General features: G+C 42.8%; 1 protein-coding gene across 3 annotated transcripts in view; it reads right to left on the reverse strand.

The window, feature by feature from the left end:
* The window catches only part of LOC126184461 (gamma-1-syntrophin), a 769,719-nt gene that overhangs the window by 120,509 nt on the left and 626,405 nt on the right, over positions 1 to 22,805 (reverse strand). For all 3 annotated transcript variants that reach the window (XR_007536832.1, XM_049926862.1, XM_049926854.1), the window contains exons 3-4: positions 10,243 to 10,402; positions 5,956 to 6,081 (exon numbers count right to left, since the gene is read on the reverse strand). Coding sequence is in view for 2 of the 3 variants with exons in the window: in XM_049926862.1 (XP_049782819.1) it covers positions 5,956 to 6,081; positions 10,243 to 10,402 (286 nt within the window). In the remaining variant the exon portion in view is untranslated. The remainder of the gene's footprint in view (positions 1 to 5,955; positions 6,082 to 10,242; positions 10,403 to 22,805) is intronic.

Raw genomic sequence — 22,805 nt, forward strand, 5'->3', positions numbered from 1 at the left:
AAGGAAGCCACTGAAATACTAAAACAGAAAGGCTGGAAGGAAATTTTATTCCGCTTCTCCATAACACGTGCCGCTTGTTGACAACTGCGCCACCTCCCTCTATATATTGTGTTTGGGTAACTGGGCAACAGACTGCACTCGGGAAATAGTGGGAAGGATGTATTATAGGATTTCGTAGTTTGATGCAACGAAGACAGGAGAAGCAGTTCATCGAGTCAGGGACAGTCTTGTATAACAGGAATCAGAACGTCTACAGACGAGGCGAGAAACATTTGGCAATATAACTTAACCAAGTCAGAAAACCTGACAAAAAATTAATCATCCCAGAAGATATAACTCTAATACCGAGTAATACAAATTCTAGCCTTGATAGTGGCCTCAGTTCGGCGAGGAAGAGAGTCCACAAGCTTCTTCTGATATGTAATATCCAGCTGAAGCCAGTCATTGACAGTTAAATCCCGAAGAGCTATGTTTTATCCACTGTTCCAAATAACGCGATACTTCTCTGGAGGACTGAGATAAGGATGCTGTACTTCTACATCTATATCACACTCCACAAGCCACCTAATGGTGTGTGGCGGAGGTTACTTCTAGCAGCACTAACTGAAACCCCTACCCTGTTCCACTCGCGAATGGCGCGTGGGAAAAATCATGGTCGGCAAACCTCTCTATTGGCTTTAATTTATCGAATATTTTTGTCATGGCCATTACGACGGAGGTATGTGGGAGGAAGTAATATATAAACTAATTCTTTCCGGGAAGTGCTCTCTCGAAATTTCAATAGTAAACATATTTGCGATGCACGCCTCTCTTGTAACGCCTGGCAATAGGCTATGTTTATCATCTCAGTAACATTATCATGTCAACCAAACGGTCCCGTGACGAAACGTGCCGCTCTTCTCTGTCTCTTCTGCCAGTCGCACCTGGTGATGGTACCATATTGACAAACAATACTCAATAGTCGGTCTAACGTGCACCTTATAAAGCCACTTCCTTCGTGGATGAATTACATTTCTTTAGGATTCTTCCTATGAATCTCAGTCTGGCACCTGCTTTTCCCATTATTTCTTGTAGGTGGTCATTCCATTTAAGGTCGTTCTAGATAGTTACTCCTAGATCTTTTACGTAAATACTGCTTCCAGCAGTTTGTCATCAATAGTGTAAGTTGTAAGGTAGTGGATTTCTTTCACTACGTATACGCAGTATGTTACCTTTATTTACATTCAGAGTCAACTGCCAGAGCCTGCAAAATTAATCAGTACTCTGCAGGTCATTCTGCAAATCCATACTGTCTTCGACATAGACAGCCGCATCATTTGCGAACAGTCCTAAAGAGCATCCGACACTGTCTACTAGATAATTTTATAGATTGTAAACAATAACGGTCCTATTACACTTCTGGGGTATTTCGGAAATTACCTTTACATCTGTAGATTTTGTTCCGTTAAGAGCGACGGGCTGAGTGCTATCTGCAAGGAAGTTGTGAACATAGTCGCCGGCCGCGGTGGTCTAGCGGTTCTGGCGCTGCAGTCCGAAACCGCGGGACTGCTACGGTCGCAGGTTCGAATCCTGCCTCGGGCATGGGTGTGTGTGATGTCCTTAGGTTAGTTAGGTTTAAGTAGTTCTAAGTTCTAGGGGACTTATGACCTCAGATGTTGAGTCCCATAGTGCTCAGAGCCATTTGAACCATTTTTTTGAACATAGTCTCAAATCTAATCTGATACTCAATCTGCTCTTATTTTTTCCATTAAACGACAGCGTGATACGCTGTCAAATGCTTTCCTGAAGTCATGGAACACGGCATCAACCTGAGCGCCATTGGTCACGGTGCTATGGATCTCATAGAGGAACAGAGCGAGCTGAGTTTCGCAAGATCTCTATTTGCGGATCCCTTACGACTTATCTTGGAAGGAAGATTAAGAAAAGGCAAACCTACGTTTCTAGCATTTGTAGACTTAGAGAAAGCTATTGACAATGTTGACTGGAATACTCTCTTTCAAATTCTGAAGGTGGCAGGGGTAAAATACAGGGAGCGAAAGGCTATTTACAATTTGTACAGAAACCAGATGGCAGTTACAAGAGTCGAGGGGCATGAAAGGGAAGCAGTGGTTGGGAAAGGAGTGAGACAGGGTTGTAGCCTCTCCCCGATGTTATTCAATCTGTATATTGAGCAAGCAGTAAAGGAAACAAAAGAAAAATTCGGAGTAGGTATTAAAATTCACGGAGAAGAAGTAAAAACTTTGAGGTTCGCCGATGACATTGTAATTCTGTCAGAGACAGCAATGGACTTGGAAAAGCAGTTGAACGGAATGGACAGTGTCCTGAAAGGGGGATATAAGATGAACATCAACAAACGCAAAACGAGGATAATGGAATGTAGTCAAATTAAGTCGGGTGATGCTGAGGGAATTAGATTAGGAAATGAGACACTTAAAGTAGTAAAGGAGTTTTGCTATTTAGGGAGTAAAATAACCGATGATGGTCGAAGTAGAGAGGATATAAAATGTAGACTGGCAATGGCAAGGAAAGCGTTTCTCAAGAAGAGAAATTTGTTAACATCGAATATAGATTTAGGTGTCAGGAAGTCGTTTCTGAAAGTATTTGTATGGAGTGTAGCCATGTATGGAAGTGAGACATGGACGATAACTAGTTTGGACAAGAAGAGAATAGAAGCTTTCGAAATGTGGTGCTACAGAAGAATGCTGAAGATAAGGTGGGTAGATCACGTAACTAATGAGGAGGTATTGAATAGGATTGGGGAGAAGAGAAGTTTGTGGCACAACTTGACTAGAAGAAGGGATCGGTTTGTAGGACATGTTCTGAGGCATCGAGGGATCACAAATTTAGCATTGGAGGGCAGCGTGGAGGGTAAAAATCGTAGAGGGAGACCAAGAGATCAATACACTAAGCAGATTCAGAAGGATGTAGGTTGCAGTAGGTACTGGGAGATGAAGAAGCTAGCACAGGATAGAGTAGCATGGAGAGCTGCATCAAACCAGTCTCAGGACTGAAGACCACAACAACAACAACATCGATTTTCATAGAAGAGATTTTCGTTCTCCAAAAACGTGATAATTTTTGAGCATAAAACATGCTCTGTAATTCTGCAATATACTTACATTTACGATACAGTTCTATAATTATGTGGATGTTTCCTGCGGCCCATCTTGAAAACGGGAATGACGTGCGCTTTTTTCCAGTCGCGAGGTATCCTTCGCGGCTCCAGCGAGCTACTATATATTGCTGCTAGAAGGGAAGCAAATTACTTCGCATAATCTTTGTGCAATTTTACAGATATTTCGTATGGTCCTGATGACGCTCATTTTCGCTTGTTCAGCTTTTGTCTGTAGTTATTTTTTGACTTCTCTTGAATCTGAGGACTTTTCTAACAAAGATGTTAAACCACGGTGGGTCTTTCCCATCCCTCAAGACCTTGCTCGGAACATACTGTCTAAGGCATACTGAATGACACTTTAATTTTTTCCATTTGTGCTTCACGTCTTCGTCCATATCACTGAATATTTGATCCTGACTACTTAGATGCTCTACAATTTGTATCCTGTCACTCTTGCTAAGCGAAAGTATCTTCCAACTTTTCTTAACATTCCTTGTAAAACTGACAGTCATAGTCGCTGTCATAGCCCTATGAACACTTTAAGAGCCCAGCCGAAATGCGACGGGGTGCCTGAGTGTTCACCAGAAGCTGGCTGCTATGCACTGACTGCTGTGAACATGGCTGCGTCTTGGAAGGCGGGAGTGTCTTCAGCATATTCGTTGTAAAGATGAAGAAATGGGCGACACCTGGTAACTAAGAATGTTGAAGTAAACATTCTGATACGTGTTCATGGTAACCTGAATGAGTAGATCCAGATTACGGTACGACAGATACCGCCAAAACCTCACAGAACTACACTCTGACCACCCTGCTGGTTAAACACCGCGTTGGATGGTCGTTGGAGTCGACGTCTAACTTGATTTGAAAAGAGTCAAGACTGGGACTCGTCGATCCACACTACACACCGCCAGTTGGCAACCAGTTTCTGTGTTGTTTGCCGTTGAAGACATACTATAGCCCATCGTTCACAGCGGAATGATAGGCAGTGAGGTATTCGACTCTACATATCCATTGCTTGCAGTTCCCTTCGCAATTTTCGTTCAGAAAGTGGTTGAGGTCGACTTCCATCCAGTGAAAACAGCAATTCCTGCCGGCTTTCAAACCAGTTGACATGGACAAGACGTGTCTCTCGTCTCCGGTCACTGTCGGTCGGGATATTTTTACGACCGTACTTACTATTATGCCGTGCAACATGGCTGCGAGTGGACACCATTCCCGGTAGACACGTTGTACAAAATGGTTCAAATGGCTCTGAGCACTATGGGACTCAACATCTGAAGTCACCAGTCCCCTACAACTTAGAACTACTTAAACCTGACTAACCTAAGGTCATCACACACATCCATGCCCGAGGCAGGATTCGAACCTGCGAGCGTAGCAGTCGCGCGGTTCCGCACTGAAGCGCCTAGAACCGCTCGGCCACCGCGGCCGGCTCACGTTGTGCAATCTGCGTTGATACATGAGCGAATCGGGCAGCTGCGTCCACGGTCTCGTCATGAAAACGTGCAAACATGGTAGCTCCTTTCTGCCATTCTATCACGTGTCTACGTGGAGCCATTTTACGGTGCTGATTCCATACGGCCGACTGGCACATATACAACGTTTCGCTACCATGAGCGGTGAAGGGTAGCATGAAGACGTTGTTCCAGTTTTACACTATCTACGGCTCTCCATATGGACTGAAAAGACATGAGCAATATAAGCGTATTTTTGTAATAAATCCAGATGGTAATTATCAAGACCAACGCACATGTTACTGAAAACTGAATCATACACTACATATACTGCTTATATAAGAACTTACTAAAAGGCAGAATTAAACGTGGACAACAATACGCTCTGCTTCGATTTCTAAAATTCTGTTTAACGATCATATGCTGATAGGTTATTATTTTTTCATGGTGACTTCTATAGTGTAGTTTACAGTAATGCTGAAGTACAGAGATGAATAATTTTTGGATTCGCAGCGACAGAAAAGTGTAATGCATGTCATACTGGAGTTCTCACAATATACTTTTGTTTTCACTGATGGTACTTTGACGTTAACAGGGTTTTTAAAGAAAAAAATATAATTTGAATCTATATTTCAATTAATTATGTGTTACCAGACTTTTATCGTAATGAAAAAGCTGCCACTAATTGTGAAACCGGCGTAGGTTGGAACCGTAGACCATTTCACACCACTAGACCGCTTCAAACGGTAGCAAACCGGTACCTACCTTAACACTAGACTACGAGCGAAAAACTAATCTAAATTGCTACACAGAACGAAGTAATGCATTTTGAAGTCAGATTCTTGTTGCAGGATAAAGGACTGTCCTTCTAACTTCAACTGAATATAGAGATCCTTCCAAAGGTAGCTGTAAAAAGTATCAGTAGGACAAGTATCAGACAAGGAAATTTGCGAATGAAGCTCTTACATTTTTTAATAACTACTAGGAACAAAATAAACGGTGTTTTTCTTAAAGGAGCCAAAGCCAGCTACGGATTCAACTGTGGTGATCTAGGAAAACAACGGAAATTCTAAATAAGCTAGAGCGGATGGGCTGTGAACTCCGTTTCTCCCGAATACGGCTGCAGTGTCTTACAATTGTTCACTGACTCGTGTAGAAACATGGGTTGCCAAGAAAAAGTCGAGAGGCACTTTGAAAAACAGTTTCTTAAATGAATCTGTTCTTCGTCTAATCAAGAGGATAGAAAAATAAAAAATATAGTCATAACAATCGCAGTCTCGTTCGATCAATATGAAGCCGCTTATTACGTCTTCGCAGAGTTGCAGTGTCGTTTGATGAAATCAGTGAGCAGTTTCCGCTGTCAGCAGAGAGGCAGCCACTACTTACAGCTCTTCTGCAGGAACGGCGTGGCGGCTCGGTAGTGCTTCACGGTCAGCATGACGAGGTCTCCCGCGTTGCGAAGGATGTTGACCGCGTCGTCGTGATTACACGATGTGATGTACTCCCCGTTCACTGCCGGAAAACAGAACACACAGTGGCTTTGTTAGAGACGCGTACCGTGTGTGATCAAATGTTTCCTTTCCTGTGTGAATACAGCATGAACATTAATAAAACCGACAAACTGCAGGGACAGATTCCCGAGTGGAAATGGAGGAAAAGAGGTCCTATGAACATGTGTCTGGAACATGGAGGTAAAAATAAGAGCAGTTATCACGACGTCACAAACTTGAAGCCGACCCAAGTGAAGGTCCGCCATGTTAGCTACCTCAAAACATTCGTTTCTGGTGGTTTAATTCCGTGTAGTCGTGAAGTGTTTTGATAAAAAAGAAATGCCGGCTTGCGTCGCTTACGGGTGTTCTAATCGTTCTGATTGTAGTCTAAAGTTTAAACAAATCACATTTCATACCTAAGTGGACTTATTTAAGAACAATTTTCTTATATACCCTGTATACTTGAAATTCTGATGCACTGTTAAGTTTTACTGTATGGTTTTATTTCTGTGATTTGACTTTAGATTTCCTATCAATCCAATGCGAAGAGCTATCTGGGTGAACGCTTTGAGAAGGAAAAGTACAGGGAGGCGGCGGACTGTGCGTACACCCGATTTGGAGGTTAAAGTTCTACGCAATACTGGGACGAACCCCAAGGACAAGCTCCAGGCAAGTGGCCCGCCAACGTGGTCTAAGTCAAAGTACGGTTATGTCTATCGTGCATGACACCCTCAAAGTGTGCAAGGATTATTAGCGACGTATTTCCCTCTAGGGAAAGGATTTTATTGATGGTTTTTGCACCAGACCATCACAGTGATGGGATTTCCGTCATCAGTCCTCTTTACCGACGAAACAAACTTTACCAGAACTGGCATCATAAATCTGCATAATCGTTATCTATGGACTACAAACAGTCCTCGGGGAGCGGTTGAGGCGTCTTATCAGCATCGGTTCAGCATCGGTGAGTGGGCAGGGATTCATGGCGATCACATATTTTAACGAGTGTTATTCCAAAACGCCTTGACGGAGGAACGTGCTCTGCCTGGGTTACTTGACAGTGTGCCTTTGCCGGTACAACAGGTTACGTGGTTTCTGCAAGACGGAGCACCACCCTACTTCCGCATTACAGTCGCCGATACATGAACAACATCTTCCCCGGACGCTGGATAGGACTCGGAGGCTCTTTAGCATTGCCTGCTACATCACCGAACTTAAATACCCTTGATGTCAACGTATCGGGACATCAGAAAAGCGTTGTGAATGCTGAACCGGTTTTTGATGTACAGACGCTTCAACAGCTTGTTCTCGACGCCTGTAATGCTATTCGGAGAGAAGCCGGAACGTGCGAAAGAGAGTGAACACCTGCATTGCATCCCACGGAGTCCACTTTGAACATCTGTTGTGACAGGGATTCGATGCAGCTTCGTAATGTTTTCCGGCACGATTTGTTGCTGTTGCACGCCCTCGTCCATTTCCGGGCACATGTTCATAGGACATTTTTTACTCCATTTCCAGTCAGGAATCCGTCCCTGTAGCTTGTCTACCTTATTTACATGTGTGTGTGTGTGCGCGCGCGCGCGCGCGCGCGCGTGTGTGTGTGTGTGTGTGTGTGTGTGTGTGTGTGTGTGTGTGTGTGTGTGTGTGGGTGTGTGTGAAGGGGGGGGGGGGCGACGGAGAGAGAGAGAGAGAGAGAGAGAGAAAGAGAGAGAGACTTTGGGGGGGGGGGGGGGCGACTGAGAGAGAGAGAGAGAGAGAGAGAAAGAGAGAGAGACTTCCAACGCAGTTAAGTTCTGAAATTCGGGTGATGTATCGTAACAAAACCATTTTTATTTCTCAAAGCGAACACGTTATTCCTTCTTTCCATAAAAAATGGATGTCGTGCATGTGGTAGTTCTTTTATTAGATATTGGTGTTGTTGATTACAGGTTTTGTAGCGAGCCATAGTTCCAAATGTAGCAATGTTCTGTCATCGGCTAATTTTTTCTTGTGATGCATTACTTTCGCTCCCCTCCTAAAATGGTAATGAAAAAAATTAGCCGATTGAATATACTATTGTAACGTAAGCATTACATTTTCTGACATATTTTGGAGTATTGTGACATTTTTGATAGGCATCACAGACAAGCTAAACTAATTTATTTGACCCTTACAACGTTTTTCTTGTACTGAATCTCAACTAGGGTCCAATAATTCGCAATAATTGTCATCGATTATCTTTTTATAGTGATAATCTTCAATCTTCCATTTCCCTTGACACAAACATTACAGTTCACGATTATGTTTTTTTATGAAACATAACTTGATGAAAGAAACACCGTGATAATCGATGTAAAAATCACACTTTATGCGTTGCCAGAGTATTTTGCAGATATTTTAGAATAATGTGACTTAATAGGTACGGAAAATAATTTAAGTTTTTTTTGTGTCTTAAACCAGGTGTGGCTCATAGATCGAATTCTCAGTGTTTCTCTGCTGATGATATAAGCGATTGGGATATAAAACAGAAGTTGATTTTACTTCGCATTTTCAGGGCTTACGGAAAAGTATTTAAGGTATAACTCATGTTCGACAACTAGATGTTCCTGATTCGTTATTTATATTTTATAAGGAAATATTGGTTTTTAATGATCTATAGAGATTATGTTGTTATACTCTTTCCAAATAGTGCATACCGAATGATATATGGTTTCGACGAAATTTGCCTATGTGACTGGTAAGCCAATCAATAAACGATTTTTTGGAAGTCAGTAATGGAAACATAGTTCGTCATTTTCAGTATTTTAGGCAATTCAGGTACTTTGATGTACTTTTTACAAAATATTTTGGATAGTTTTAGCTCAGCTCAGATGAGGCTGCACTGTAACGGCAATACTGGGCTCTGATTCGAGGAAAAAGAGGTGTGTGATGTATTTTCTGATAAATAATTCCGCTTGTTCGGATACTTTTGAGTATAGCCCAGACAGGGCTGCATAATAATTGCCTCTTGTATTTTAATACTAGGTTGTGGTTGGAGGAGAGGAGAGAGAAAGGTTTGTGATGTATTTTGTTTATAAATAATTCAAGTCCTTCAGATACTTTTGAGCGTAGCCTGTTTGGGGCTGTTTTTTGTATACCTGCGTACGCGAATAATGTAATTTGACACCATTTTACGCCAAAATTAAATGTATTTCGGAAATAATGAATATCTTTTACTTTAATCCGAGGTTACGTAATTTTTACGGCATATTTGGCACCATTTTTAATACTACACTGTTAGCAGTTGGAGACAGAAGTAATGTAATTTGACACTATTTTTAAATATCTTTTAAATACTATACTTCGTTTGGCTGGAAAGAGGAGAGGACGAGGGTTATAAAGCAGACGATTGGTCTACTTCCATCAACTTGGAATTTTAATTGTGTGCTGTGTTTGGTTGGACATAAGGAGTACTACACTGTAAGGGGAGGGTTTCTTTAACTTTTTTCCATTAATGCAAGTGGACTAATTCCATCATCTTGGTTTTTCTGATACTGTGATAGGATTGACTGGAGATACGGAAAACTGCACTGTGTAACTCTTTGGAGACAAAGGGGACGGGAGGTTTCTTTTTAATTTTCCACTAACACAATGGGATTATTGTTTCTGATCTCTAAGCGCGTGGAAATTCCGGATTACTCACTGAGAGAATGACTTTCACTTCTCGGATTACAATACTTTCTAAGATCATTTGTACACAGTGTCCACCTTTAGGGCATTTTCTCGAAATACAGTAAATGATTCATTATGAAGGTCCTCCCGTTCTTCTGGCGCTGATGAGAATGATTTGAGTCTTCCCGAACGATCGTGTCCGACTCGCACAATATTTCGTCGATGTACTTAGCCTATATCACTAGGCACCCCTAATTTACTGAGCTGTCGCAGTAGCTGCTCCTCACTGGTTCGAGAGTAGGGGGTAGGGGGTGGTACGGGGTACGAGCAATAACCACGAGAGACCAGTGCACTAGGAGCTCCTGATGTAGACTAAGTACGTCGATAGAAATGCTGTGCCAGTTAGATAGGATAGTCCGAATGAAAACCCGGAAAGATTCGCATCATCAATTCATCACGAGTTTCCTTGGAGTTTTTCCTTTCAAGAACAGTGAACGTATCACCTCCTTAAGTGGATGTGCTACCTAGGAGTAAGAGACCGACAGGTGGTACGAACCTTTGATGATGGCGTCGCCGACGAAGAGCTGCCCCGTCTGGTCGGCGGCCTGGTCCTTGAAGATGCGCGAGATGAGGATAGGCAGCTTGTGCTCGGCGCCGCCCTTGATGCTGAGCCCCAGGCCGCCCACCTTCTGCCTCGTCACGCTCACGATGCGCTCCTGCCAACACGACAGACGATGCATCAGGCTGAGCTACCTGTCCCGGCGCACTGCTGCGACGACTGAGACATAACGTTCACTTTCTCCTCTCCTTTTACACTGTCCAGTTACACTGACAGCATCACCTTTCAAAAGCGTAAATAGACTACTGGCCATTAAAATCGCTACACCGAGAAGAAATGCAGATGATAAACGGGTATTCATTGGACACATATATTATACTAGAACTGACATTTGATTACATTTTCACGCAATTTGGGTGCATAGATCCTGAGAAATTAGTACCCAGAACAACCACCTCTGGCCATAATAACGGCCTGATACGCCTGGGCATTGAGTCAAACAGAGCTTGGATGGCGTGTACAGGTACAGCTGCCAATGCAGCTTCAACACGATACCACAGTTCATCAAGAGTAGTGACTGGCGTATTGTGACGAGCAAGTTGCTCGGCCACCATTGACCAGACGGTTTCAATTGGTGAAGGATCTGGAGGCAGTGCTGGTCAGGGCAGCAGTCGAACATTTTCTGTATCCAGAAAGGCCCGTACAGGACCTGCAACATGCGGTCATGCATTATCCTGCTGAAATGTAGGGTTTCGAGGGGATCGAATGAAGGGTAGATCCACGGGTCGTATCGCATCTGAAATGTACCGTCCACTGTTCAAAGTGCCGTCTGTGCGAACAGGAGGTGACCGAGACTTGTAATTAAAGGCACGCCATACCATCACGCCGGGTGATACGCCAGTATGGCGATGACGAATACACGCTTCCAATGTGTGTTCACCGCGATGTCGCCCAACACGGATGCGACCATGATGAATCTGGATTCATCCGAAAAAATGACGTTTTGCCATTCGTGCACCCACGTTCGTCGTCGAGTACACCATTGCAGGCGCTCCTGTCTGTGATGCAGCGTCAAGGGTAACCGGAGACATGGTCTCCGAGCTGATAGTCCATGCTACTCCAAACGTCGTCGAACTGTTCGTGCAGATGGTTATTGTCTTGCAAACGTCCCCATCTGTTGACTTAGGGATCGAGACGTGGCTGCACGATCCGTTACATCCATGCGTATAAGATGCCTGTCATGTCGACTACTAGTGATACGAGGCCGTTGGGATACAGCACGGCGTTCCGTATTACCCTCCTGAACCCACTGATTCCATATTCTGCTAACAGTCATTGGATCAGGGCCAACGCGAGCAGCAATGTCACGATATGAGAAACCGCAATCGCGGTAGGCTACAATCCGACCTTTATCAAAGTCGGAAACGTGATGGTACGCATTTCTCCTCCTTACACGACACCGTTTCACCAGGAAACCCCGGTCAACTGCTGTTTGTGTATGAGAAATCGGTTGGAACCGTTCCTCCTGTCAACACGTTGAAGGTGTCGCCACCGGCGCCAACCTTGTGTGAATGGTCTGAAAAGCTAATCACTTTGCATATCACAGCATTTTCTTCCTGTCGGTTAAATTCGCTTCTGTAGCACGTCATTTCGTGGTGTAGCAATTTTAATGGCCAGTAGAGTACCAACCTTTTGACGTACAGGCCGCTGCTATACATTCAGGAAGAGAGTCAGCGAGGTTCTGAAAGGTAGCGACAGGGATGTGGAGCCATATGGACACCAGTGCTGTGGCCAGTTGCGATAGATTTCTCAGTTGAGGGTCCACGGCATGAACAGCCTCATCGAGATGGTGCCATAGATTCTCGACTGGGTTTAAATCCGGGCAGTCTGGTGGCCGGGTGAGTACGGTAAACTAAACCTGGTGGCCTTCGAACAACGCACTGTGAGCTGTGTGACACTCTGCATTGTCCGGATAGAAAATGCCATCGTAGTGAGGAAAAACAAATTCCATGTAAGGCTGGATACGGACCTTAAGGATAGATGTACGCTTGTGGTGCCTTCCAGAATGACGAAATCACCCAGGGGACGCCACGAAAACATTTCCCTGACCGTAATTCTCCCTGCTACGGCCTGCACCATTCCGACGATTGTTGCAGGGTGTTTGCTTTCAGTCCGATGGAGCAGTAAACGTCATCCGTCTGAAATGACGACTTGTCGAGAGCTGGAGCAGAAGCTAGCATTACGAAAACTTGGGAAAGGATAAGAGGCATTTGGCTCATGCGATTTAGGGAGATCGTGGAATGCCTAAATCTGGATGACTTTATAGGGTTTGAACTGTTGTCCTCTAGGATGCGAATGAAGTGTGCTAACTACTGCCCTATCTTGTTCAGTTCTAAGGGGATATTAGTATTGCCTTGCTCTGGTGTTCAGGTTCAAAATGGTTCAAATGGCTCTGAGCACTATGGGACGTAACTTCTGAGGTCATCAGTCCCCTAGAATTTAGAACTACTTAAACCTAAAAAACCTGATGAAATCATACACATGAGGGCCCGAGGCAGGATTCGAACCTGCGACCATAGCGGGCGCGCGGTTCCAGACTGTAGCACCTAGAACCGCTCCATTACTCCGGTTGGCTCGTGTTCAGGTTAAAGACTAATAAAATAGCATTTAAGATGTTAACTGAGTGGAGAGATTGTGTAAGTGATTTGTCATTTTCTGTCACAAACGAAAAAAAATTAGTTTGTGATTTTTAAATTGGCACAGCAGTACGTAAATGAAAACTTTTGTAGTATCATAAAACACAACATCGTATTATAAAACACAATTTAATAAATAAACAATTTCATGGTGTGATGTTTGGAACATTCTGTACTTAAAATGAAATAACTTTACTCACCTGAGTGATAAGACTGAAAGTAATCGACACTGCTCAAGTACTCTCTTTTTTGCTTTCTATAAATGTGATGATTTATTTGTGTCATCACTGGCTTTGAGCGAAAAAATCTCGTCTTCAAATGTTCAAAATGTTCAAATGTGTGTGAATTTTTAAGGGACCAAACTGCAGAGGTCATCGGTTCCTAGACTTAAACACTACTTAAACTAACCTATACTAATAACAACACCCACACCCATGCCCGAGGGAGGACTCGAAACTCCGGCGGGAGGGTCCGCGCAGTCCGTGACATGACGCCTCTAACCACGCGGCCACTCCTCGCGGCTCCTGGTCTTCACAGGACTTATTTTTTACTCGAGTGAATTTAACTTCTGTAGGGCGTTAAATTTAGCAGAAGGTGTTAACCAAATATTTCGAAGCAAAGACAAGCACTTTTGTGTCATAAAGTCGTAAAAAAGCTAATAAAGCACTGAGTAGTCTAAAATAATTACAAGAAATATGAACTGTTAAACCGCTATCGCGGTGCGTGGTGCGCACGTCCACTTGCAAGTTAGCACTTCGTCCTCAGGCCACAAGTGGCCCATCGGGACCATCTGACCGCCGTGTCATCCTCAATTGAGGATGCGGATAGGAGGGGCGTGTGGTCAGCACACCGCTCCCCCGGTCGTTATCATGGTTTTATGTGACTGGAGCCGCTACTATTCGGTCGAGGAGCTCCTCAATTGACATCACGAGGCTGAGTGCTTCCCGAAAAATGGCAATAGCGCATGGCGGCCTGGATGGTCACCCATTTAAGCGCCGGCCACGCCCAACATCGCTTAACTTCGGTGATCTCACGGGAACCGGTGCATCCACTGCGGCAAGGCCGTTGCACTTGTAAGGTACCCGCCTAATAATTTCCAGGTACAGCAAAACTTTCGTTTTCAGTATTTCAAATAGTTACTGCTCGAACATAAAAATTAAAAGTACTGTCATCATCTGCTCATTAAGAGATATACACTTATGTTAAACGTTTAACACAGTAAGACTAGCATTGAAGTTAGAAACTGTAGAATCTGTCTATACAAGATCAAGAAAAATTGCAGCACTTGGCGATCGGCATGAGATTCCTCATCCCAAATAAAGACAAAAGAGTATATAGCAAAATGTAGTCCTACTAGCAGGTTTTCTGGAATCGTAATTTAAAAAACGAAGCTGTGGCAACGCTATGATTGCGAGCAGCGATTTGCTGGAGCTGTCCCATTAGTCCAGTAAACGAGGCAAAGGTATGGCGAATGATATGCAGATTCGCCGATGTTCGAATCGTACTCGCACCAAACATTTTTCTTCAGTTAAAGCGTCAAATTGTATTCAATTTACAGCTCCAAAATGCAGCTTCTTGTGTATTTATTTCTGTCACTGTTACTTTTATTTAAACATTAAGAAATAACATGAGCTTCTTACAAACATAAACTACCATTTTGTTTCGTCCATGGCACAAATAAAGCCAATAGAAAAATAATAATACATACAGTAACATCGTCTGCGCCCAATGAGCTGCAAAAAACACAATGGATAGGCTACACTAGTTTGCACATTACGCTACCCACAGTAATTCCATTCTGTACATCTGACGTTCAGGCTTATCTTTACAGAAACGGTACGTACACGTACAAGCAATATTCACTTTAAAGAAGTTGTTAAAAGCGACCACTTTGCATCTGCAGACACTTCGCCACTAGCTAGATCATACTTTACTGGATCGTACGCAACACACCTGTGTCCACTACTGCTGAAGCGGCATGCGCGCGAGCTGTTAGGTCTCACACATCTGTGGGTGGACTACTATAAATTTATTTTGTGTCTCTACAATTAAAAATCTAGTGTATAAATGTCCGGGGAACGTGGAGGACAGAACATTGGACTTCCACGACCAATCCATTTCCCTGGAAACGTTTCATTAAAATATTTTCACGCATTCATTCCAAAGTGTGGCGGTGCCCATGAAGAACTCATAGCTCTAGCCGAACACCAAATGGAAAGTTTTCTAAAGCGTCATTCAAAGTTCTGCAAAGAAACTTACGATACAGGGACGCATTCAACTTTTCAGACAATGGGTAAGGGCCCAAAAACACTTCTCCTACGATTCCCATCCTCAAGTTTACGTCAAAACGTGCCTGAAAGTTACGTTCACGGGTGACGTGGTGGTTGTGTTCCGACCAATAATGGCTGTTGTAGAGGCTGAAGATTCCTTCACGAGTAAAGCTACATTCGCTAGTACGCATCAGGTTGTTTATAAAATGTTCGATATCTTCCACTTGGTGCAAAAGCCATCCACAAATCAGCACTCGTCGAATGCGGTCTTCTGGCCTCTGGTGTTGAGTTAACGCATAATGATATGGCTGCAATTCTTCATCGTGCAACACTCCAACAACCAGTGTTTCGGATATTTGAAACTGCATTCCAATATTACGGGTACTTCGCCAATTTGATTGGTTAATGGTTTGAAGAATCGCGTCCTTTCATTGTGGAGTACATCCTGTCCTTGGACGACCTCTGTCCATCAATTGTGGCCGAAGATTATCGGTTTCCCGGAGGGGTTGCTCCAGCCGACGAGAAACATTCTTATCGGGTTGGCGTCTTTGAGAGTACCGCGCAACATATGCATGAACAACAGTACGAGCAACTTGGTTATGGGATGCATCCAGCACCAAAAGCATATCAACGTATTCATCGTTAGTGTACTTCATCGGAAAGCCACCCTACGTAACTTGACAGGACCAGTTATGGTTCTGCACTGAACAGTTAACAGAAACATGCATGCACTTTAATGGATCCAACTGTCATGTACTAGGCTTTTGTCGTGTAACAAAATAATGACCCGCTTGTAAACGTCGAGAACTGGGGAACGGATATCTAAAAAATAAAAGGAACCTGAGAGGATTTGTACCACAGCGCCATTGTGGACATGGGTTTGGGGTCCCAAGCAGTCTACTCAGTGAGCTGCGACGACTGGTACCATAGTGCGGGCTGATACACGTTCCTATCTACATTCCGATACGCTGCACGATCTGATATTGCTAGATCAACTTCTGCCTTGAATCTGGATGAGGAACCGCATACCGACCTCAAAGTGTGACGCTTTTTACACTACTGGCCATTAAAATTGCTACACCAAGAAGAAATGCAGATGATAAACAGGTATTCATTGGACAGATATATTATACTAGAACTGACAAGTGAATTACATTTTCACGCAATTTGGGTGCGTAGATCCTGAGAAATTAGTATCCAGAACAACCACCTCTGACCGTAATAACGGCTTTGATACGCCTGGGCATTGAGTCAAACAGAGCTTGGATGGCGTGTACAGGTACAGCTGCCCATGCAGCTTCAACACGATGCCACAGTTCATCAAGAGTAGTGACTGGCGTATTGTGGCTAGCCAGTTGTTCGGCCACCATTGACCAGACGTTCTCAATTGGTGACAGATCTGGAGAATGTGCTGGCCAGGGCAGCAGTCGAACATTATCTGTATCCAGAAAGGCCCGTACAGGACCTGCAACATGCGGTCGTGCATTATCCTGCTGCAATGTAGGGTTTCGCAGGGATCGAATAAAGGGTAGAGCCACGGGTCGTAACACATCTGAAATGTAGCGTCCACTGTTCAAAGTGCCGTCAATGCGAACAAGAGGTGACCGAGACGTGTAACCAATGGCACCCCATACCATCACGGCGGCTGATACGGCAGTATGGCGATGACGTAAACACACTTCCAATGTGCGTTCACCGCGATGTCACCAAACACGGATGCGACCATCATGATGCTGTAAACAGAACCTGGATTCATCCGAAAAAAAAAAAATGACGTTTTGCCATTCGTGCACCCAGGTGCGTCGTTGAGTACACCATCGCAGGCGCTCCTGTCTGTCAAGGGTAACCGCAGTCATGGTCTTCGAGCTGATAGTCCATGCTACTGCAAACGTCATCGAACTGTTCGTGCAGATGGTTGTTGTCTTGCAAACGTCCCCATCTATTGACTCAGGGATCGAGACGTGGCTGCACGATCCGTTACAGCCATGCTTACAAGATGCCTGTCATCTCGACTGCTAGTGATACGAGGCGGTTGGGATCCAGCACGGCGTTCCGTATTACCCTCCTGAACCCCGAGATTCCATATTCTGCTACCAGTCATTGGATTCCGACCAACGCGAGCAGCAATGTCGCGATACGATAAACTACGGTAGGCTACAATCCGACCTTTATCGAAGTCGGAAACGTGATGATACGCATTTCTCCTCCTTCCACGAGCCACCATAACAACGTTTCACCAGGCAACGCCGGTCAACTGCTGTTTGTGTATGAGAAATCGGTTGGAAACTTTCCTCATGTCAGCACGTTGTAGGTGTCGCCACCGGCGCCAACCTTGTGTGAATGCTCTGAAAAGTTAATCATTTGCATATCACAGCATCTTCTTCCTGTCGGTTAAATTTCGCGTCTGTAGCACGTATTCTTCGTGGTGTAGCAATTTTAATGGCCAGTAGTGTATTTATCCTGTACATCTTGTGGCGCGGCGCGCACATTACCCAGACTACATATTCGCCCAGTATTTGAGAATGGGCGCCGGCGCCATTAGCAACATCCGACAAATTTTCCACGTCATTTCAATCCTTTATCAGGCTTTCTCTCAATGGCAACCTCCCTCGCCCCCCCCCCCCCCCCCCTCACCATCACCACCACGATAACAAAATGACGAATTAGGAAAGTTTATCCCCTACAAGATTTTCGCCGTTCATGCAGTTAAACTTCAGCATTAGACTAGACCTTTTTATTTGTTACTACTTTACTACTAACTCTATTCGCAACACATTCTCAGTAGCCACATATACAATTGAATGTACCTGCAAAATAATAAGTCTTCGTTGTACAACACATGGTTAAGGAGATACGACTTTATAAGTACTGAAATGATTCAAAAAGTACCTTTTGTTTAATTTTGCTTAAAATGGAGTGTAATATACTAATCTAGTGTTTGATAATAAGAGTGCTTAATGACATACAACAAACTTCAAACATAATTTTAAGCTTTTCTAAACTTTTTCTTGCCTACATGCTTGACGTCATAGATTTAACACATTAACTTATCGGACCTTTGGGGCTGCTTTATACGTGGAAATTCAGGGCGGGGAATATTGGCGGTCAGCTAACTCGCTTCTGCGTGTGGCACGACAAAAACTCCGTGGAAGAGGAGTTACATTTTTGTTTTTGTTTTTTAGAACAGAAAACGTATATGTATGTTACGCGCAGCATACGCTGGACACATTAATTACGAACCATTTTTACTACTTTATGTTTCACTGCTACCGAACAACACGTATAAATTTCATCCAGGAACAAGGTCATTTTCCTTGTGTGCAAGACATAACGGGTTATCGCATTTCGTTGTTCCCTGAGATGTAATGTGGAACATTTTCCTTGTGGACAGATATATCTTTCTTCTAGTAATTTACACTCATTTTATGCTTTTCTCCAACGCATACATAATTTGCAAATTCTATGATGTATAGCTAACACTGCATAGTTTTTGTGGCAAATGATGACTCATCTACTTTGCTCAAAGTTATGTCTGTGAACGCTCTATGTTGTCTGAAAGTTATTTAAAATACCTGTCAGACTGTCAAATACACCTGACAGCTTATGGTCTTGGTTTCCTGTTAAAGTTTATTACGGGTGTTTCTCCGCGAATGTGTTAGCTATTTTGTCAGACTTCTGTCCGAATTACTAGTTGTTTCTCTGGAATTAACTTTTAATGAGTGCAATGGTATTAGTTTCTGAAAAAGAGATGATGGTGCTAATTTTTCTTTGAACCCTTTAACCTAGCAGCCGTCGTTAGCAGCAACTAATTTAATTATTTCTGCTGTTTCATTTTGTGTGTTGTGTGGACAGCATAGGTACCACCATATTTCTCTCATCGCTATAATTCCCAGCAACATTTTCTTTATTTCTATTATTTTTACTTTTTCAGGTATACACGCCGGAGCGCCCATCTGAAGTTTGGTACTTCATGTTGGTATAGATGATTTGAGGAGATACCGAAATGTCCTTAAAATTAATGTTGTTATGTTTCATGGTCAACAGAAAATACGTACAGAAAACTTTATTCCCTTTGATTTGGATTTTTGTCTTACTCCCATCATAAAGGAGAAGTTTGTCATCGACATTCCTGTTCCTTTTACAACACAACATAGTTCTTTTGAATGTGGGACAGAAAGCTGTCTTTTTTCTAGGATACTAATGTACTCGTATGTGACTACAACTCGGCCAGTTAGATTGTTGCTTATTGTCAAACTATCATGTTGATTGTGTCAGTAACTGCATCCATTATATTTTGACACAAGCGAACATAGATCACAGAACCTATAAATTTTTATTATGTTTATTCTTTTATATTTAAGAGAATATTTTGCTAGCTTCGTTTTACTGAAATGGTTCAAATGGCTCTGAGCACTATGGGACTTAACACCTGAGCTCAACAGTCCCCTAGAACTTAGAACTAGTTAAACCTAACTAGCCTAATGACATCACACACATCCATGCCCGAGGCAGGATTCGGACCTGCGACCGTAGCGGTCGCGCGGTTCCAGACTGTAGCGCCTAGAACCGCTCGGCCACACAGGCCGGCCATTTTACTCAGTCATTTATACGTTTGGATAGAGCTTAACGATACCGAAAAGTGCAAATCTGGTTGTTTTCCGGATTTCAGTATCCTCAATACAATAAATTAATTCTTGGATCTGTTTCAAGGAATTTTACGGAGATCATGAGAATGAAATAAAGGATGTTGTAGCACTTATAGTACCACACAATCATTTTCCCGCCCCTACATATGCAAATAGAAAGATTGGTCGATGACTAAGCTTGATATGAAATACCCTCTGCCAAGTTTCTGAGTATGCCGTAGCTTATACATAGATCTCCATGCGACAGGCGCAGTTTACGAGTGTCTTTCATGAAATACTCATCTTTTCAGAAGTTCTGATTTTTTCTGAATCGCTGGTGGCAAATAGTAATCACGTAGGTGCAAAGGGTTGATACTTTGGAAATTTACGAATCCTCCTTCAAGGCGGATTGAAATGTTTGAACTGAATATTGAAACTAGCTCACTTCTACCGAAAAGCTTTCCTGAAGCTTATAAAGACACATTTGTGGGATTGGCGTTTGATGTATTACAAAAACGCAGATATAAGTTGAGAAAATAAATAAAGAATTTCTTAATAATTATTATAAGCAGTTGTATCGATTGTGGCGTGAAACCGCTGAAACATTAGAATAATTAGGCAGTTCAGTTGTCTTGCCGAGAAGACGGCATCTTTTATGTTCTTGTAGCGGTCCAGATCGGACTCATATCTCCCATCGCTCCAGATAATTATTTGGCACACCGCAATTATTCTGTTTTACCGAGACGCAATCTCACTAGGCGTCCTCATAATTACGCACAGCAACAGAATTAATATGTCTATGTAATTTAATTTAGTGCAATATTTTGTGAATACAGTGATGTTATTTAATCTTGTGTTTCATTTATGTTGCAAGCTATTGCTACAATTAAACGGCGTCTTGGCATGGCTAAAGGTACCATGTTACAAACCTTATGAATGGTCCAGCACGAGCCAAAAATTTGGAATTATTCAATCTACGAAGTCCGATAAAGAAATATTTTCAGAAGGGCCACTCACAGTCAAACTTAACAATGAACGGATCTTACGCAAAAAGCCATTGTCAAGCGCCAAAAGTTTGTATTAAGCACCATTAGAAATTTATACTCTGATCACATACTGTTATCATTATCTATTGTTATTTGTCTGTTGTCTGATATTCTCAAACCAGACAGGAATAGCCGAGAAATCAAACTGGCGACTTCGTGTCTGGACCTTTTATTGTATTTGCTACATTGTTTTCCTTTGTTGTATGGATGATGGGATAATGTCAGACGAGCCATTGCCATTCAATACTTGTAAAGACCAGAAAAGACGAAATATTGGAAATGACTATGAAACCTGGAATGTATACTGCGTACTTGGATCCAAGGTAAGACGTCGCATTTTTACATCAGCACGCAAGTCCAAGCGCTTTCAGTAATTGTGCTTGCTTCCTAGCTTTGTCAAAATTTTCCATAACCGTAGCAGTCATTTTTGCGGAATATCGCGTATTCCACATTATTTTTATCATACATTTTCTCACAACAATACAGTCACGCCAGTCCACAAAATGCCCGAATTGTGTCATGTGCTACGTAAAACGGCAAGCAGCTATTAATGTTAATTATTTCACCATTAATTTCAATTCTTGTTCAGTTAAGCCAATATTGTTGCCATACGAAATTAATTTCATAAATTCATTCTCAAACGAGTTTAAAGATATTTCTTGCAATATAAATAACGTGTTGCATGGTGGTAGCACATAAACAATCAGCAAAAATGGGACACGACAGACAACAAACAAATCGAATCCGACTCGGACATTGAACAAAATATTGATAATGACCCCAGAGTTGACTCCAATTGTAACGATCAATCAGCAGTTAACATTCCTAGCGACGGAAATTTCGTAAATAGGCCGACCACTACTCAAACAGCTAAATTCAGCTCAGTGCCCCTTCTTCTCCGTGACGTCAAGTCAAACGACATGGGGGGCCCAGCAGTTTCAATTGAAAAATATTACCAGTATGTCTGATGCTATTCTCAAGCAAATGACTGAAAACAAAAACAATGTGACATCAATACAAAATCAGATGACTCAAAACTAAAATCACATGACATCAATACATACTTAGATGACTGGAAACAAAAAAGACATTGACGAAACATGACAGTTTTCAAAACGCGACATCACGAGATTAAGGCTAAATTAAGAGCACTAAAATCTTGTAATGACTCTTTGTGTCAAAGGGTAGACGATACTAGCCCAAAACTGAGCGGCCAGGCGTGCGAATGTGACTCAAAATTTTCCGAATTGAACTTCCAGCAGGAACAAACCATAGAAGACGTGAAAGATACTCAAACTGAAGTGAAACATTTGCAAAGTTAACACTGTGGATAAACAATTTACAGACAAACTGCTAAAAATGTTCAAATGTGTGTGAAATCTTATGGGACTTAAACTGCTAAGGTCATCAGTCCCTAAGCTTACACACTACTAAACTTAAATTATCCTAAGGACAAACACACACATCCATGCCCGAGGGAGGACTCGAACCTCCAGCGGGACCAGCCGCACAGGCTATGACTGAAGCACCTTAGACCGCTTTTTTTCTTTTCTTTTCTTTTTAAATCTCATTTTGTTCGTTTTCGTTCGTTGTATCTGCTCGGGGCGGACGTCGCAAGACACCCGTTTCAGTTCGTCGTTGACCCATTAACTCAGTTTTTTTTACTACAGAGGGCAGCTAACCCTCTGACCGAACAAGCTGAGTTACCGTGCCGGCTTTTTTTTTTTTTTTGTAACTCAGTTTTTTTATTACAGAGGGCAGCTAACCCTCTGACCAAACACGCTGAGTTACCGTGCCGGAACACATGTATGACACGTATCCTCCGTACATGACACACACCTAACAACAAACAACAGTACACACCGGTACACATGGCACCTAATTAGAATCTTGATATTTATGGGCAGTACATTCCTTTCCATT

The sequence above is a fragment of the Schistocerca cancellata genome, chromosome 1 (genome assembly GCF_023864275.1).
Source record: "Schistocerca cancellata isolate TAMUIC-IGC-003103 chromosome 1, iqSchCanc2.1, whole genome shotgun sequence".
Taxonomy (NCBI): domain Eukaryota; kingdom Metazoa; phylum Arthropoda; class Insecta; order Orthoptera; family Acrididae; genus Schistocerca; species Schistocerca cancellata.